This window comes from Thalassophryne amazonica, chromosome 16, assembly GCF_902500255.1.
Source record: "Thalassophryne amazonica chromosome 16, fThaAma1.1, whole genome shotgun sequence".
NCBI lineage: Eukaryota > Metazoa > Chordata > Actinopteri > Batrachoidiformes > Batrachoididae > Thalassophryne > Thalassophryne amazonica.
Window position 1 is genome coordinate 9,602,943 of NC_047118.1, and position 19,984 is coordinate 9,622,926.

General features: G+C 39.6%; 1 protein-coding gene across 1 annotated transcript; it reads right to left on the reverse strand.

Moving 5' to 3' along the window:
* Window positions 1-654: 654 nt before the first annotated feature.
* Window positions 655-18,680, reverse strand: LOC117527506 (cytosolic 5'-nucleotidase 3-like). The gene is made up of 9 exons (XM_034189893.1): window positions 18,580-18,680; window positions 18,169-18,267; window positions 15,150-15,219; window positions 14,318-14,364; window positions 13,716-13,801; window positions 10,916-11,005; window positions 10,634-10,796; window positions 10,360-10,560; window positions 655-872 (listed from the first exon to the last, which is right to left on the reverse strand). The coding sequence occupies exons 1-9, from the start codon at window positions 18,580-18,582 to the stop codon at window positions 762-764; spliced, it is 870 nt and encodes a 289-aa protein (XP_034045784.1). The 5' UTR covers window positions 18,583-18,680; the 3' UTR covers window positions 655-761.
* Window positions 18,681-19,984: the final 1,304 nt, after the last annotated feature.

Here is a 19,984-nt window from a genome sequence, read left to right on the forward strand (position 1 = left end):
AAATGCTGAAACAGTTTACTTCAAAGTGCTGACCTTGTCATTCACACATCTGTAAGTCTGCAGAGAGAGAGAATGAAGATCCGGGGGGTTACGACAATTCTCGAGCCAGAACCTGCAGGTGGAGGCTGTGGCGGAGCTAAATGGAAATAAACAGCAGAGGGTCTGTGGCAGACATGAGTGAGCAAGAAAGTACATGAGGGTGCAAAGAATGCGGGCAACATTGTGCGTGGAGTGACGCAGCGGCACGAGTCAATTCGGCTGCCTCGACGGAATGGAGCTGACAGCTCACTCTGTCCATGACCACCGTTTCCCTCCTGAACCAAGTTCAGCAGAAAACACTTAAAGTGGTATCATTCAAAAAGAAAAACCCCTACACAAGAAAATGGCCAAACCCCCATGTGACACATGTAACATTGTCAAAAGAATAATGTGAATCTTCCACCAAATAATTAGACAAGTCATAACAATGTAAACGATGTACATTCTGCACAGTGCAAATCACGTGTCAGCTACTTCCACCAATCAAACAGCTGGACCATGATAACAGCAAGTCAGATGGACAAGGTCAGAGAAGTGACAATGTCAAAACAAATCTGTACCACACTCGTGAAACTGTTGCTTATTAGTAAAACACACATTCTTAGTAGGTTTTCAAAAGGTCTGGGGCTTTCCGGGCTGATAAAATCCACTGCGAGTGACAGTGGAGAGTTCAATGTTCAAAGATTGATGGAAAAGAAGGAGAAATGTTTCAAATTCTTGCTTCACTGATTGCCTGTCAGGTACCGCACTACCGCGTTGGGGATCTCCAGTGTCTCGTCTTTCACCAGCACAATGTCGTACGCGTTCAAGTAAGACTGCTTTCTCTCCTCCACCTGAGGGTGAGAGAGAAAGAAAGAGTGAGACATGAAATGATGTTTAGCGGATGCGGTCTTGCTCGTTAAAGTGGTGGTCTGAACCAACATCACACGTCTGCACAAATCAAGACCAAAGAGAGCATTTGACATCTCACGTACTAAAAATGATGAATGTGGAGTGTGTGGAGTGCCAAGATGGCACCGTTGTTTCTGGCTGATCATCTGCTGCTCTCCAGTCTGTTATTCTATTGTTTTTAATTTATGCCGTTTTTGAATCAGAGGCACTGCAGGTGTATGATCGCCAAACTCTGCTGGATCTCCAGCCCCCGGTTCGTGGTGCGGTGTGGTTATCGGCGGGTGGACAGAACTTTCCGCCCCCATTTTTATCGGAGGTGCCGGCTTTTCTGTGCCGTGCTCCTGCGCTGCCTTTCGGCCGAAAGCGCAGTCGTCACCGTGGGAGACGACGTGGACGTCTGGTGAAGCTGAAGCTCTGTTCGGCTTCCAGACGAGCTGTGCACAGAATTCTGGCAGGATCTCTGCTGCCCTGGCACCTTGTGGATCCGGTTAAAGCCTGTGTGGTGCCGCTGTTCGGCTCTGAGGACTGTTGGCCCGGCCGTCCACATCTTCGCCGGATTGATGTGCGCCAGTGGCGCTCTTGGAACCTGGGCTTGCTTCGCCGGGTTCCGAACAGTGAGACTGTCATCCCCACTGAGGTCCTTGAACATCAGATCACTGTCCTAGAAATCATTGTTGATTAATGATTTAATCATGGATCATCATTTAGATATGATTGGCTGTGAAACCTGGCTCAAACCCACAACTCTCCTTCCTCTGAATGAGGACTGTCCACCAGCGTACACATTTAGTCATGTGTCTCGTGGTGTGAAGCAAGGCGGAGGTGTTGCTTTTATTTATAAATCTAGGTTTTCTTTATTAGCTGTTGGGGGTCCCAAATATAATTCCTTTGAGCATCTGACTCTCCGTTATGCCCGTGATGCTAAGTACTGTCAGGGTCATAAAACTGGAGCTCAGCTATGATATTATGTCACTGTTTACAGGCCCCCTGGCCCATATTCTGATTTCTTAGATGAATTTGGTGCATTCATCTCTAATTTGTCAACTAGTGCAGATAACATTTTGATTATTGGTGACTTTAACATTCATATAAATAAGCCCTCTGATCCCCTTAGCAAATCATTTATGCAAACTGTGGATGCTTTAGGATTCCAGCAATGCATTCAGGACCCGACACACATTAGTGGAAATACCCTGGATCTGGTTCTTGCATGTGGGTTTGCTGTCACAAATATTGACATTTTGCCTCTCGCATCTATAGTCTCTGACCATTCACTTATCAGGTTTACATTTACGCTGCTGCATTTAGTGGAACAACAACCTCGTCTACAACTGTGGCGTCTTATTAAACCCTCAACTATGACTGAACTTGAGGCTAGACTACCTGATATTTTAGCTTTGAATCTGGAGAATGCTAAATCAGTGGACAGCCTTGCAGATAGTCTAAATTTAATGCTTAAAACTACACTTGATAAGACTGCGCCTCCTCTTTTAAGGTCACGCCCTCCTAAGGCACAGTCACCTTAGTTCAATGATTATTTGCGTGACCTCAGGCAGAAGGCTAGAGGTTTGGAACAGAAATGGCGTTGTTCCAAATTAGAGGTGTTCCGCCTTGTGTGGCGGGATGCTATTTTAGATTATAAGCATGCACTACTGGCCACAAAGCGGACCTATTACTCTGATTTGATCAGTAAAAACAAACATAACTCAAAGATTTTGTTTGACACGATCGCATTTCTTATTCACGGGCAGCCACCTGTTAGTCATTCTCCCTTTTCAGTACAGGATTTCTTGGATTATTTTGAGAAGAAAATAGAAGATATTAGGCTGAGCATATCTCAGCACACCTCGGCCCAGCCATTAAAACCTGCTATGGAGGTGGGCGCTACCATTGAGGTGTTACCTAGATTGACAGAATTTAATAGTATTTCATTAGGTGTGCTGACGAAACTTGTGGCATCTACAAAAAGCACAACCTGTTTATTTGATCCCATACCAACAAAATTGTTTAAGGACCTGTGGCCCATTCTTGGGCCGACTGTGCTGGAAATTATTAATCTGTCCTTAACCTCTGGATCTGTTCCAAAATGTTTTAAATCAGCAGTGATTAAACCATTACTTAAGAAATCTAATCTTGACCCTAGTGTACTGAAAAATTACAGGCCGATATCAAATCTATCATTCTGTTCCAAAATTTTAGAAAAGGTGTTTTCACAGCAGTTTATAGACCACCTCACTGAGAATGATCTTTTTGAGCTTCTGCAGTCTGCTTTTAGGAAATATCACTCCACAGAGACAGCGCTCACTAAAGTAGTGAATGATCTTCTGCGAGCAATAGACTCAGACACCACTATGGTTTTGGTGTTGTTAGATCTCAGTGCTGCGTTTCATACCGTGGATCATCATATTTTGCTCGATAGGTTGGAGAATTTTTGGGGGAGTACTGGAATTGCCCTTGCCTGGTTGACATCATATCTGTCCAGTCATTCTCAATGTGTCTTGTATAATGGCACTACCTCTGACCTTGCTGACATGAGATTTGGGGTTCCACAGGGATCTGTTTTAGGCCCCTTGCTTTTCTCCCTGTATGTGGCACCCCTTGGGCGTATACTGCAGAGTTTTGGGATTGCCTTACATTGTTATGCTGATGGTACTCAGCTGTACATGCCGATAACTGCGGGAAATCTCACTCCCATAAAATCCCTGGAGGACTGTCTTCTATCAGTGAGAAATTTGATGTCTAGTAACTTCCTACTTTTTTTTTTATACTTATTTTTATTTTTCATTATAACATAAATCACATTTTAAAAGAACGATAACACATCAGAACAAAGTGGCATGTGACAATTGAGAACATATTACTTTTTCACAATACAATCTTAAATAGGTCTCAGTTTACATCACCGAAGTTTGAATTCTGTCCATTTTTTCCACAGCTCTTCACATTTTGGTAGCTGTAGTCTTATGATATATGTAAGCCTTTCCATATTGTAGATGTCATCCAATATTTCTCTCCAGTTGCCCAAGGTGGGAGTGGTGGCCTTGTACCACTTTTGCGTAATTGCTTTTTTCGTGGCCGCCAAAAGAATCTTCACCAAGTATCGGTCTTTAGTTGGGATTGCAATGTCTGTTAAATATGCTAAATACAATACTGTACATGTATTGGGTAGCTCATATCCCAGTATGTCTTTTAATTCTTTCCGAACATTATCCCAGTAGCTTGTCAACTTAATACAATGCCAAAATATGTGTGTGGTTAACATCCTGCTCTCCACACAATCTCCAGCAAGGTTGATGTACAGACAGTGAACTCTTCTTTATCTTTGGAGTAATGAAAAAACGTACAATATTTTTCCAGCAAAACATTTTCCACATTTTAGAACTCGATGTGTCATACCACATTTCATCACTTATCTCCGTCTTTAGTTCTTTTTTCCATTTATCTCTTATGTATAATATTGAAGTTTTACTGTTACCTACCAAGCCTTGATACAATTTTGAAATTAGTTTTCCAGATATATTCTTGTATGCGTTACTTAGTACTTCTGTAATTGAATTTATTTTCCCTGTAAGACCTGGTCTTATTTCCTTGCGGTAATAGTCCCGAATCTGAAGATACATATAAAAATCTTGTTTGTCCAAGTCAAATTCTCTTTGTAGAGTCTGAAAGGTTTTAATTTCACCTCTTTTGATTAATTTACTAAACATAGTCAGGCCTCTGTTTGACCATTCCTTAAATTTTGAGTTCATGATTCCTGGTTTGAAGTTTGTGTCATATGCCAACCAACTAAAGATCTTAATTTCACTCTCCATCTTGTATTTTTTAACTACTGAGAACCAGGTCTCCAATGTGAATTTAGTAAGCGAGTCTAAATATTTCTCGTTTTCTTTAAACATTTTCTTGTTGGTTATCATGGTTCTTATACGGCCCCCTTCAGTATCCAATTCTATTTCCTTCCATTTAGTAGAACAGTCGATGGTACACCAGCAAATCAAAGATTTCATCTGTGCGGCGAAATAATAATTTTGTAAGTTTGGAAGTGCCAATCCCCCCTCTTTCTTAGGTATTTGAAGTGTTGAGTATTTGATTCTTGGTTTCCTCCCATTCCAAATAAATCTTGAGATTTTTTTATCCCACTCTACAAATTGTGAGGTGGGTATTGGCACCGGCAAACATTGGAACAGATACAAAATTCTGGGTAGTACATTCATCTTAATTATATAAATTCTTGCATTCATATCGAGTAACAGTATTCCCCACTTCTCCATATCTTTGTATATTTCCTGATTAAGAGGAATACAGTTTATTTTGTACAGATTGGTTAGATTGTTTGGAACAGTATTCCCCACTTCTCCATATCTTTGTATATTTCCTGATTAAGAGGAATATAGTTTATTTTGTACAGATTGGTTAGATTGTTTGTAATTGTTATGCCCAGATAACTGATTGTTTCTTTCACCCACTTGAAGTTGTATTGTTTAATCCTGTCTGTTGTTGGACTATAGTTAAGAGACAAAACTTGAGTCTTCATTTTATTCAATTTGTACCCTGACAAGAGACCATAAAAGTCAAAAATGTTCATCAATTTAGGGAGATTTATTTCTGGTCGTTTTAAATATATTAAGACATCGTCTGCAAATAATCCAATTTTATGTTCAGTTTCTCTAAATTTAACTCCCTCTATTTCCTCGGCCTGTCTTATTGCTTGGGCCAAGGGTTCAATAAATATTGCAAATAGAATAGGGGAGAGGCAACAGCCTTGTCTTGTGGACCTTTCAAGTTTGAACCAGTTCGAGAGACTACCATTTATCTTGATTCTTGCTTTAGGATTCTGGTATAATGTTTGAATACATGCGACAGATTGTGAATTTAAACCAAATTTCTCCAGACTAAGATACAGAAATCTCCAGCTAACACTGTCAAAAGCCTTTTCGGCATCTAAACTTAATAATATTGCACTTTCCTCCTTTTTCTGGATTTCTTCGATTACATGTAGAGTCCTCCTAATATTGTCATGAGTCTGCCACCCTTTAATAAAGCCAGATTGATCTTCGTCTATTATGTCTGATATGAAGGTTTGGAATCTATTAGATATAATTGATGAATATATTTTGTAATCGCAATTTAGTATTGATATTGGTATATAGTTTTCGCAGTATTCTCTATTTTTGCCTTCCTTGGGTATGACCGTGATTGTGGCCTCGTTCCATGATGGAGGAAGTTTCCCATTCTTTAGTGTCTGATTAAATGATGCTAACATCTTTGGGTTAAGTTCTTTTTTGAAGATCTTATACCATTCTATGGGAAATCCATCAGTCCCCGGAGTCTTATTAGGTTTCATTCTTTTAACTGCATCTTCTAATTCTTTCTGTGTAATCTCAGAGCAAATTTTAGTATTTTGTGAATTTCCTATATTTGGAAGATCTAATGAATTTAGAAATATTTTAAATGTCTCATCGTCGGCAGCTCTGGGTTGTTTATATAAATTTGTATAATATTCTTCAAATGCCCTCTCGATCTCTTCAGGTTTAAACTTTAGTGCTTTTGATATAGGGTCTCTAATTTTTAAAATTGTACTAAGCTGTTGTTGCCTCGCCAATGATTTAGTTGCTTTCGGACCTCCTTCATAGTAAGTCTGTTTTAGAGATCTGATTTTTTTTTCCACTTCCGTTGTTAGTATATTATCAATCTTAGTTCTAGCTTCCTTGATTTTTAACAATGTGTTTGTGTCGTTTATCTTCTTGTGCAATTCTTCGAGTTTTTGTAATTCCTTCACAGTTTCCTGGTACTCCTTCAGTTTTTGTTTTTTATTGTATGAAGCTATTGATATTAGTTTACCCCGTATTACTGCCTTCATAGCATCCCACAATATTGTGGGATCTATTCCTCCCTGGTCATTTTCGTTTCTATATATTTCGATGTCTTTTCTTATTTTTTCCACTAATTCTTTATCATTTAGCAATCCAATGTTCAATCTCCAATTTGTGATCTTGGTTCTCCTATTTAAGTTTACGGTCAGGTATAGTGAGCAATGGTCAGACAGGTCAGCTGTGCCTATCTTGCATTCTACTATTCTGAATCTATCTTCTTTATTCATTAAGAAATAATCTATTCTCGTGTAGGTCAAATGTGGGCTTGAATAAAATGTGTAGTCCTTTTTCAACGGGTGGGATTCTCTCCAGACATCTATTATTCCCAATTCTTTCAAAGTAGTACTTATGTAGTGTGCTATTTTGGTTTTGATACCTTTTGTCTTGCTAGTAGTGTCCAAAAAGTGGTTCAAAACAATATTTAGATAACCTACACTAATTAATATGCCATCAGACTCCTGGGAAATGATATCAAATACCAATTTATAGAAAGATTTATCTGACTCTGGGGGAGCATATATATTAAATAATGTAACCAGTTCTTCTTCTAACCTCCCTTTAATCATAATATATCTGCTTTCCTTATCTTTTACTTCTTTTATGCATTCAAATTTGATTTTATTAGAGATTAAGATTGCGACTCCCCTTTTACTACTTCCTTTAAATGAACTATAAAAAGTATTTCTGTAGCCCATAGTTTTTAATTTTCCATGCTCCTTGTCAGAGAGATGAGTTTCTTGTAAGTAGATTACATCGGCTTTTTCTTTTTATTGGATTATTCAATCCATTTATGTTGAGTGATATTATATTCAAAGGATTAGGTTGCATCTTTAACAAAAAAAGGATTCTTGTTTTTCACATTGCCACGAAGAACACATTTAACAATATGAACAATAACCTGAAAAGAACGGTTGAGAACCTGTATCCAGTAAGTCCAAGGACCTTCATCTGGTCCCAATGTCCCGTTGGTGGTGGAGGGGTAAAACCTCCTGGAGAAGGAGGGCCCCTCTGTAGCTGTGGAGATGGACTCGTGAATGAGTCTCCCCTTCATTCTACACTAGTCCAACAGTTTTCGATAGTCTCGCCAAAATTGTGCGTTAACGACGACGGTTTAGCTAGGGAGGTAGGTTGTAGCTTATCCAAAATATCTATCCAATATAAATAAAAACAGGTTTGTTTGTCCACATGACAATTTGTGTTGGGTTAATGATTTTCAAGTAAGGATGAGACAAAAAATAAGTAAGACACAAATCAAGGTTAATATAAAGAAATAATAATAATGATTACTCCCAAACACAGCACTCTACTTATACAGGATCCTCGTATTAAAAATATATATATATATATATTTTTTTTTTTCTTGTCCGTGGTACTTGTGTTGACGATGTCTATTTACAACTACCTCCCTTTATTTGTTTCACCTCATCTTCGAAACTCCTGGAGCCTCTCCTTTGCTCTCTGACTGGCTCCTCTCCTCGCAGATGACTCCTGGTTCCTCTCCCATGGAAACACTTCTTTGATCCTGTTGTTGAGTGCCTCCTCTTGTTCTTCTCCCATCTCGTCAAGCCCTCTCTCCCGCATCTCCTTTGCTGCCTCCTGTGGGCTGGCATAGGTTTTTGGCCCGTTTTGCCAATGGATTCTGATTTTTGTTAGTGGTGTTTGGAATTTAACGCTGTGTGTCTTCAATACCTTTTTGATGCCACTGTATGCTTTACGTTTTTTAACTACCCCGTTGGGGTAGTCATGATCAAAAAACAGTGGTTTGTAGTTCACTTGTATTTGTTTCTTCCATGCTTTCTTGAGAAGGGACTCTTTGGTGTCAAATTCCAAAAAGTTCACAATGATAGACCTAGGTGTTGCTCCAGGTCCAGGATGTCCAGCTATTGCCCTGTGTGCTCGTTGAATTGGTAGCTCCAATTCCTTCCGCAGCATTTTCTCCACGTAGCGGTGGACTGAGTCCCCCTCCGCTCCCTCTGGTACCCCAAAGATTCGAATGTTATTTCTCCTTGATCTTCCTTCTAAGTCAGTTAACTTCTCTTTCATATCCCGTTGCGTTTCCAAAGCCGTGAGGAGGGCTCGTTTTAACTCATTACTCCATTCTTCCAGTTCTTCGATCCGGTTTTGCGCCTCTTCTAGAGCTTGTTTCTGCTCTGAGAGTTCTTTCGTGCTTTCCGACAACGTCTGGTCGACCTGTTCTTTAAACGTACTGAATTCCTGCTTTAAATCTGACTTGACTTCGTTTTTGAGCATCACAAAGTCACTCTTCATTTCTTGTTTAAGCTCTCGTATTTCTTTTGTTATGCTGTACAGCCCGTCCTGCCACGTACTAGCTGTTAGCTTAGCTCCCTTAGCATTAGCCATTAGCTTGTCCTCTCGAGTGGTACCTTCTTCCTCCGTTTCTGAATCGTTTTCGGCTCTGTTCTGAGGTCTCTGTTTTGGTCGTCTTCCTCTTTTTTGTTCCCCGCTCATCCCCACTTGTCCTTTAATGTTGAATTTCGAGTATTCTCAGATTTGGGGATGAGTTTATGATTTCTTGGCGAGAGCCCTGTATTAAGCGTCCATTTTGCTTGCCGCTGACCGGAAGTCCCGTAACTTCCTACTTTTAAACTTTGATAAGACTGAAATGATGGTTCTTGGTCCAGCGAGACATCGGCATCAGTTTGACCAGCTGGTGCTCAGCCTGGGTTTGTGTGTCATACATCATACAGACAAAATGAGGAACCTTGGGGTAATTTTTGATCCCACGTTGTCTTTTGACCTCCATATCAGGGATGTTACTAGGACTGCTTTTTTCCATCTGAGAAATATAGCAAGGATCCGCCCCATCCTGTCTATGGCTGATGCTGAGACCCCGATTCATGCTTTTGTTTCTTCTAGACTAGATTATTGTAATGTTCTATTTTCAAGGTTACCACAGTCCAGCATTAGGAGTCTTCAGCTGGTTCAGAACACTGCCACCAGACTTCTGACACGTAGCAGAAGGTCTGAACATATCACACCCATTTTGGCATCTTTGCACTGGCTCCGTCTCTGTGAGAGCAGATTTTAAGATTTTGCTATTGACTTATAAGGTTGTTATGGACTGGTGCCATCTTATCTGGCTGATCTGGTGGAACTCTACGTGCCGGCCCGGGCTTTGCGGTCGCAGGATGCGGGACCTCTCTGTGTTCCCAGGGTGAAGAAGAAGTCAGCAGGTCAAAGAGCCTTTTCATATCGTGCACCCACCCTGTGGAACAGTCTTCCTGCAACCGTGAGGCAGTCTGAGTCTGTGGACATTTTTAAGTCAAGACTCAAAACATATTTTTATTCTCTTTCTTATGAATAGTTTTTATTTTTATTTGTTTTATTCTTTTACTTCTTTTTTTATTTATGTATTTGAATTTTTTTATTCATTTTTAATTATTTATTAAATTTTATGTTGACTTGTTTTATGTAAGGCGCCTTGAGACGGCTTTTGCTGTGATTTGGCGCATTATAAACGAGTTAAATTAAATACCAGCATCTGGAGTGAATCACTGGGTTGAAAAAGGGGACGTTCAAGGCACTACAACACTGGTACCTTGTCATTGAGGAACCCAATCTTGAGGATGTTCTGCATGTCCTGTACCCCATCGGCCATGTTCAGATCTCCCAGAGAGTCCCCCAGCAGCAACACATTGTGCCGCATCCGCAGCTCCTGGAAAAGTCTGGTGTTCAGCATGGCACCTTCCCTTTTATTATAGATGTGGATCAGCTCTCCTTTGAAAGCCTTCAACACTCCCTGGAACAGTGAGTCACATATCAAGCCTCTGACCTGAAGTCCTGCTGCCAACATGCATGACGAGGCTACTCACAGCTTCATCAAAGTCCATGTAGTTGGAGATGACTTTGACATTGGGGTGGAATACCCCAGCCTGATGGATCACCTCTTCCAAAATGTCTCCGATCCCAGCAGAAAAGAGGAGGACAGGGACGTTGTGCTTGTAAAGTTGGTCAAAGAACAGCTGGTAACCATCCCTGTGGAAACAATCAATACTAGTTAGAGTACACATATTTTCAAGAAAAGTCTACTTAAACATTTTTTTTTTAAAGTGAATCTAAATCTTCTGGCCTGAGGATCTAGCAGGATTTCTGACCTCAGCATGGCATCAGACTCCTGTACCGCCTCCGCTAACTGGTCCTTCTTTATCTTTTGCTCTAGCAGTAGCTCGTGGGCTTTAGTCCACCTGTGAGACAGAAATCCACACCGACTAATCAGCACATTTTTTTAACAGGATGAGAAAGCAACTGTTTATTTATTGATGAAAATCCTTTGAAACAGCCATTCCCAAATTTAAGAATGCTGACTGTATATTACACAAACATGCAATATGAATGTGAATTACAGCAGAACTGTAGAGAAACAGACACCCTGTTGCAACCATAGACTATGGCCCAATCTCAATTGTCTTTTGTACCCCTTCCCCTTGGCCCTACCCCTACGCCTACCCCTTTAAAACAAGGGGTAAGGCGAAGGAGTATGCCTCTAGCCCTATGAATTGAGACACCCCTTCACCTTTTGGGGGGGGGGGGGAAACAAAACTGCCCGTCTCATGATTTTGACGTCATCATGTTGCGCCATTTAAAGTGCCGTCTTCAATGTTTGTCAACAGGGCAACCGAAGCGCAGTAGCCTGTTTGCTCTTTTTTATTTTTGCACCTTTTGCATCAATGCAAAGAAATAGAAGGAGTCGCAGATTTCTTTAACACATTGCAATCATGTCGGAGAATTTTGTGGCATTAATAATTAACTTAATAGTAATAATTAATAGTATTGATTAATTAATTAGTTATCAATAAATGCTAATAATACTAATAATCATTAATAATAGTAATTAATATTGTTGATTGATAATTTATTGATTAGTAATTAATTAATGAATTAGTAATTAAAAGAAATAAACACTTGAAATACATCAGTCTGTATGGAACGAATGTATTCATTATACAAGCTTCACTTTTTGGAATGGAATTACTGAAATAAATCAACTATTTCATGATATTCTATTTATATGATCAGCACCTGTATGTATATTATGGGCTGCATCTAGTTCTGTTAACCGTATATTTCTTTTTCAAACTCTCCCATTTTTTGCATCCAGCCCTATTTCCTTGACAAATAATAACAGTCTATTAGGACATCAGGTTATGTTTTAAACATATATATGTGTGTGTATATATTTTCCAACTTACTCCCACTGATGAAACTTCTCCTCATTTTTCTACCTGAAAGCTTATTAGGAGACGAGTGTGCTCAGGGCTCCTTGTTTGTTCACTAAATACACACGTTACAGACCTTGAAATCCAACAGCAGGGGTCGCTATTATCCAAAGATTTATGAACATACAAATTAACATGCTTATCCTTTATCATGATTTTCTCCATTGTGAGATATATATGTGTATATGCATTATAACGCCTCAGCACACGAGTGAAGTTACAATATTCTTCAGAACGACAATATACGCAACATGCATCCAGCAGCATACATGTTGCTGTCATAGGCAACTGCCTGTAAAGTTTTTTGGCAAGTTATAACTTTCTAAACAGTGTAATTTGTAATGAAAGACGCTTACATTTGTGCGACTCTTTCGGTGCCATGTTTGTTTCATTGGAGACAGCGGTAAGCTCCTCCTACCCCTCTAAACGGAGTGTGCATCCAGATCCGCTCCGTTTGAAGGGGTTTGTAGCCCTCCGCCTACCCCACCACCTCGCTCCAAAAAGAGAATTGAGACACCCCTCTGTCTCTCGTGCCCACGCAAAACTGAGGGGAAGGGCCGAGGGGTAAAACTGAGATTCAGCCTTGGTGTTTGTAACAAAATACTCCAAACAAGCAGACACAGTCTCCACTACCAGCCGTGTCAAGCAGCCTCTAATCTAAAGACAAGAGGCGGAGACACATTGCTCAGTCACTGTCACTCAAAGTGACCACGCCATAGAATTTACAGAACTTTATATCTTAAAATGTCTTAAACTGAGATTAGAAAAAAAATTAACCTCTTGTACAGATGTCACAATGGAGGAAATTATACAGAAACCAAAGCCATTTTTTGTACCAGGCTGTAAACATGTATATTCCTGCTCTAAAGTTGGACATGTTAACACGGAGTCCTATGGGATGTTTTGGAGCCAGCCTCCAGTCAAGGAACCTCAGTTTCATTTCACGCAGTCTCAAGCTGCTGCTTGGTTGTAACGTGCACACTACATATCTCACGCAGATGCATTACAAACGTGCACCTTGATGAGATAAGAATAAAAAAAACTGTACAGTGCCTACAAACAGTATTTACACCCTTGAGCTGTAGGGGGGGGGGGGGGGGGTTCAAGATTCTCTTTATTAAAATTTCTAAACTTATCCTCTTTAAACTGAAACTGAAAATAAATCCCTACATATTGATATTAATTCAATAAAAACATTAAAACCAATATGATGGGTTGTATAAATAACAGCACCCTTTAGTATAACACAAGTAAATCACCACTTTTACAGCCAGTCACTAAACGTGGACTTAATTTCGTGACAGAAGCTACCAAGGTGCACATTTCTCAAACACAATAAGTGGTCATAGCTGGTTCTGTCTGAGCAATGTGATTGGCAGGGCATGCATGAACATAATGACGTCAGTCAGGGAGAGGGAGCACAGCATTTTTATCTATAACACTGTAAAAACTACTGCCTGTTGAGCTATGAAATTTCAAATTCTCAGATACAATTGAGGACCTCCAAACTTTCTATTTTTGTCCATGTTGGCATCTTTTATCAAGGATTTATACTATTTTTTTATATATTAGCTAAAACAGGAATGTTATAGACTTGTCTGGGCAGGCACAAATACATAAAGCCGGACTTTCATGAAGAGAACGAGAGATATCATGAAAAGCTGTACTGAATACTCACCACTCCACCATGAGAGGCAGTTTTTCCTCCACTGATCGCGATGAGTCGATCTCTATTGGGTAGTATGTGTTGAGCAGCTCTTTTAGCTGAATTTAAAAGAAGAGTACTGAGAAAACTCCAAATATTTCAAACATCTAAAAAAGTCATGCTTCTGGTTATAAATTATTTAATTAAATAAATTATTTAAATTGAATTGAAGAAAATAATGTGTATTTCAGGGATAGTTGCATGCCTGTGTGGTTGCCATCCAGGACATGAAGAATGGGCATAGGTGGTCTTGAACCTGGAACCTTATGTTTTATTGCCAAATTCTGAGACTGTTAGTTTTATTTTGCATTCAAGCATGACCAAGTGACACTGACAAAATACGTGTGTTGTCAAAGATAGCAACCTATTGGTTATTATCAACTCAAATATTAATCAAGACAACTTATAACTTAAATAATTTAAGGGATATTACATAATAATGTGGTCAAATGTCAGTATAAACATGTCAAGTTGTATAACAACACCTTTAAAACAAGAGGTCAATAAACTCACATTTTCTGGAGAGTTTTTTTTTTTTTTTTTTTTTTACACACAAAAGTAGTCATCAAAAGTACCTTAACTTTACCATCATTGGAGATCAGTCTGCTGTTCTCCAGAATATCTGCAAATAAGAGTCACAAAATTACACAACGGTAAGCCAAAAACCAACGCTTTAAAGGTCTGTGTGGTTTAAGTGAAAAATAGCATCAAAATCCTACATTTCAACCATGTTTTTGTTTTTTAAAACAGTGAACGTATTTACAACTGTAAACAACTTGGCTCCCAGCTATCTATCCTCGCCCATTAAATTCACGTCGGCACCTCACAGCAGAAACACCACCTCATCCTTCCATCAGTCAAATCCTTTGGTGCTTCAACATCCCTGTTTACAGGTGTTAAGTTGTGGAACAGTCTACCGAGTCAAATACTTTATCAGGTTTTAAAAGAAGGGTAAAACAACACTTGTTTCAAAAAACAGAAAATTTACAGAATGACCCATATTTGTTTTATTAGTTGTTTTATTTTAATAAACAACTTTTTAACATTTGTGTAAAATGTGTAATATCTCATTTAAAATACGTAAATATATTGTGCAAATAATTGTATTTTTATATTCATCTTGAATTTATTATATAATCTATTTCTCTTACTATATGAGTGTGATATTTCTAGGCACAATGGAAACAAGTGAATATCGCTTTATGATGTTACCCTGTATTTACACATATTGTACATGTTTATACGAATAAACCCAATCAATCAATGTGTGATGTTTCTGAGCAAAATCAATATTGATTTGCCACTGGCATCTACAATTTGGGGTTTTGTTTTGCACGTAAAAGAATTACAATGAGTGGCCGTTTGAATGCACAATAACATCTGTAGCTTACTTGATCATGAACTTACTGTGACAGGTCGGGCACCTTTTCCCATTATATGCAAATCTCGTTAGCGTCATGTCAAAATCTGAGATCACCTGGGTTACAAGCAAAACAACAAAGTAGTGGTGTTACCCTTTCTGTTGATACTCTAATCATGTATCAATAACTGAATTTGCATCACTTCTTACTAAAAACGGAGCAGCTTTAACTTTTGACATCTGTACAAACTGAAACTGACCTTTGTCACCATTTTTTGCTGTTTTTACCCCGTAACGCCAGAATATTCAGTCACAGATAGTCCAAACTATACCTTTTTGGAATCTTTACGATCAGATAAATAATGTGGTACAGTTTTCAATATGACTGGAACATTTTTAAATTGTGGCCTCTGTGTAATTCTTCATTGGCCCCTACCTGGCTGTAGACGCCACCCTGGGGTGGTTATCATACATGTTTGTGCAGGTCATGACACACTGAGGCTGGATTCTAAGTGTTGTTTCATCACCTTAAGTGGTACTGAAAACCCGCTTGGCCCATGGACTATTACTTACCGATTATTTTAGACATCTATGCTAACAAAATATAATTCCTAGCTTTGGCCATTGCTCCTGGTAAAGGTCGCCATTTACATTCTATAGACCTAATATAAGTATAAAGTTTTCCACGTAAATGAAGCAGACATTAGTTGTAAAGCCTTGAGCAGTGAAAAGCCTCTCTGCTTCAGAAAGCTGTTTAACTGCAATAACTAGAGCACTGCGCTCATAGAGCGCAAATCTCCACCAACACTAGCTACCAATTCCACACATTTTTACAGTGGAAAACATTTTCAAGGTCAAAGTCCTGTTAGTCTTGGCTTTTCATAAACTAAATTAGATGTGACCAAATGTCAGGAGCATGTATTCAGTTCATGCACTTGAATTGAAGTATTTTTTTGTGGTGTTGATAGGGTTTTAGTTTAGTTTTTTGTTGTTTGTTTTTTTTTTACTTTTTCAATTTCTGAATTCATTTTCAGATAATTTTCACAGAACACTGGTTATCTCTGCTATGCACAATTTGTCACCGCATTTTGGCACTTGGTTTCCGACTGATAACTGGAAGACAGACAAACAGGCATAAAATTGGAATCTCCATCCAATTTTGGTGGTGTAGGTAAATCCATAACATGCCTATCTTGGCTTTCAATGCTTACCAGTCCAGTAAGTATCAGTGAAATTGGGGAGAGCTGGACATGTCCAAACTTGTCCTCTGACATGCCGAAACGGAGGTGTTCCTTTGTCTCGCTTCCAAAGTGAATCGGTCTTTACGCGCGAAGCCTCCGCGCGGCTTTCCATGACAAAATCTCTTGTTAAAAGTGAAATCTGCCGGAAAATGGCTGATGTCCAGCTCTTGTGATAACCAGAGAAAGAGCACACGACGGTCTTGTATCCACAGAGCCATCCGTTTAGAAATGGTCCGGTGGCTTGTACCGCGTCGTCGCAGCTTGGAGCGCCGAGCGTCCTTAAAGGCGTCCTTAAAGCTGTAGTAACAGACCTTATTCTCTGTGAAGCCCGTAAAATTTTCACCAAAAGCCAGATAAATTTTTCGAATGGTTTCCAGGTGCCAGTTTCTAACAGCTTCTGAAAAAATCCTGATGGAAAAAAGTCCTTTTCATTCCGCCATTTCCAGACAATGAAAATCCAACGAGGGGGCGGGACCACTCCTTCCACAAGGCGTGCTCACAGGCGAATGACGTCACCGACAGGCGTGGAAAAACTCACGCATGCGCACGAGGGTTCAAGCATGTCTGACGTAAAAACATATGAATGAAATCCATATAGTTTTTGAAAAAAAAATAAAAAGGACCGTTACTTTATTGACAGACCTCGTAGACGGAGGCACAAACCGAAAATGGCACAAAAATTCAGCTCCAGTGGAGAAAAAGCCACAAACTGGACAAAATCATTGTAAAAAGCCATAAACCGACAGTAGATGATCATAAACATTATAAAGATGAGTAGACACAGCATTGGTTGCCGAGGCACAAGAAATGCGGCTGCCATTTTGGACTGGTCATTGCAGTGATTTCATCACAAGGCAGAGTGAAGGTTTGATTTTATAATCTTGTTAATTTTTTATTTTTTATCCTTCTGTAATAAACTTACTTTGTTCTTTGTTATTTTCTTTGCTCTGCAAAGTGTCTTTTAGTACCACACCATACCAACTTTATTTATAAAGCACCTTAAAACAGCCAGTGCAGACACAAGGTGCAATACACTAAAACATAAGGCAACATTAAAATACACACTCACGCTCATCTTCAACCGCTTAGTCCACTCAAGGGTCGCAGGGGCTGGAGCCTATCCCAGCAGTCAGAGCGCGAGGCGAGGTACACCCAGGACAGGACGCCAGCCTGTCGCAGGGCCACAAACCGACAAAAAAAACACATTCACACCCACTCGCATACCTATGGGCAATTTAAAGATTCCAATCCACCTAACGCGCATGTCTTTGGATGTGTGAGGAAACCGGAGTACCCGGAGGAAACGCACGCAAACACGGGGAGAACATGCAAACTCCACACAGAAAGGCCACAGGCAGGAATTGAACCCACAACCTTCTCGCTGTGAGGCAACAGTGCCAACCACTAATCCACCGTGCTGCCCACATTAAAATACAATAAAATAAAATAAAAAGAACCACTAAAATACAATTTAAAACATCAAACTAAGCCTCGTTTGTGTCAAAAACCCAGGAAAAAAGATACGATTTTAAAAGAACTTTAAAAAAGGCCAATGAGGGTGCTGCCCTAACACCCAGAGGCAAACTGTTCCACAGTCTGGGAGCAACACCAGAGAAAGCCCAGTCACCTGAGCTTTCTCTTCGCCCTCAGCACTGTGTAAAACACTATATAAATATAATGCATTATTAGTAGTATTATAAGGTGTTGATGCTCATGCTCCCCTGAACCATTTACTCAATAAAAGTCTGAAGGACCTAAATGACATGGAGATGCTGATACATATTAATAATAACACGGAAATGTTAAGGATCAGAATGAGGTGTACCTGTAAGGTGTTGGCTCCAGCTTTCAGCATGGCCTGGAGGATTCCCTGAACCCTCTGAGGGTCCCTCATGCACACCGACGGGTTGAACAACTGCAGAATCTTAGGAAGCAAGGAAGAAAAGAAGCAAGTAATGGATATATACCATACTGAAGGGTTCTGCAAAACGTGCGCTAAGACAAAAGTTTCCATCGTTAACTACACGTTTCACTTCGACACCCTGACAAATTATAAACTTAGCGGTTTCGTGTGCTGTTAGTTTTAGTTCAGATAACTACTTTAGCTTTTAAGAACGTACAACACGGCTAACTCCAGGTAGCTAACTCGCACCGCTCTGCATGTTTTCTTTTTGTGCTCGACATTATCTTTTAAAAAAATTTTAAAAAGAGGAAAAACCCCTCTGAAAATTAATACCATTTTGCTGTAAATGCGGTAAAGATGGTTATAAAACAGAAAGACCGGTTCTCTCTTCGCCAGCAGCGCTCCGTCGCCGCGATCAACTGAATCATCCAGAGAGAAAGGCTGTGCTGCCTTCCGGAACATATGATTTTTGAGACTCGTAAAAGGGCAATGAATGTGGTAAACACTAGCTTGTCTCTAACTCCCCGGAATTGGCTATACGTTGAAATCTTTCAACAAGGTGTGATCAAACGACAAGTCTGTACACGACAGGATTTCTATGGCGACAGGCGCGTCGACGAGTAACGTATAAACGTGTTTATACTTAAAGTACAGATTCACGAGCGTTTCGGGGAACACCTGAAAGCAGCAACAGCAAGTTGGTTTCATAACCCGTCAGATCAAAGGGAGAAACCAGGACATGACTCAATTTAAAGAGTTTACAAAGAGAATTTATGAAATATAGCTTTTCATAAATATAAATTTATGAAAAGTGAAAATAATGTGGTTTTGCATGAAAAAATGGTTTAAAGATAAAAACAGGCTTGAATAGAATAAGTACATGTCAAGCAATTTCACAAATATAATTGTGCTTTTATTCCACATTGATAAAGAACAATGAGGGAGAAAAGAGGAGTGACCAAACAGATGCATACAAGATCTCACAAAGTCAAGAGAGGAAAAAAGTTTGTCAAACCCTCAAAACAAGTCGTGATTAGTTAGTCAATTTCAATTTAATATATATTACATTTATATAGCACCAAATCACAACAAAGTTGGCTCAAGGTGCTTCACACCAATAAGATCTAACCTTACCAACCCCTAGAGCAAGCACACAGGTGACAGTGGTCAGTAAAAACTCCGTCTGATGATTTGAGGAAGAAACCTCAAGCAGACCAGACTCAAGGGGGTGACCATCTGCTTGGGCCATGCTACCAACACACTTGACAAAACAAATATACAGGAAATTTTGGGAGTCCATGCTGGTGCCCAGGACGGGAGGCTGGCTGGGGAGAAGAAGAGGGAGTTAGTCATTGAAGAATGGCAGAAAGACGGGTTGAAACAAAGATTAACCAGGAAAATGCTTTTGGCCATGATCAAACATAGATGTGTTGAGATTTCACCAGACAGCATCAGACAAAAGAGATCTTATCAGCTTAAGAAGAAGCAGATACCAGGTTTCTTCTACCTTATTTAATATGATAAGAAGATGTTTTCGTACTCTATCTGCCTTTGTTCCATCTACCATGTATTTCAAATGTGGTACCTGAGCTTGAACAAGGTATGTAAGTTTTACACATTTTTTCGAGCCCATGGATCAGAGCTATGTGAGTGCCTACCAGGAACGCATGCATTTATCAAATGTGATAATGGCAGCACCTTTTCTAGAAAATGCGATATTGGCCTAGACCTTCAAGAA

Excerpts from the sequence above, each read along its gene's own strand:
- LOC117527506 (XM_034189893.1), bottom strand. Across the intron at positions 13,802-14,317 it reads CCAATGATGGTAAAGTTAAG|CTAAAAGAGCTGCTCAACAC; the intron begins GTACTTTTGATG and ends TTTTAAATTCAG. Across the intron at positions 11,006-13,715 it reads CTGCCTCTCATGGTGGAGTG|GTGGACTAAAGCCCACGAGC; the intron begins GTGAGTATTCAG and ends TCTGTCTCACAG.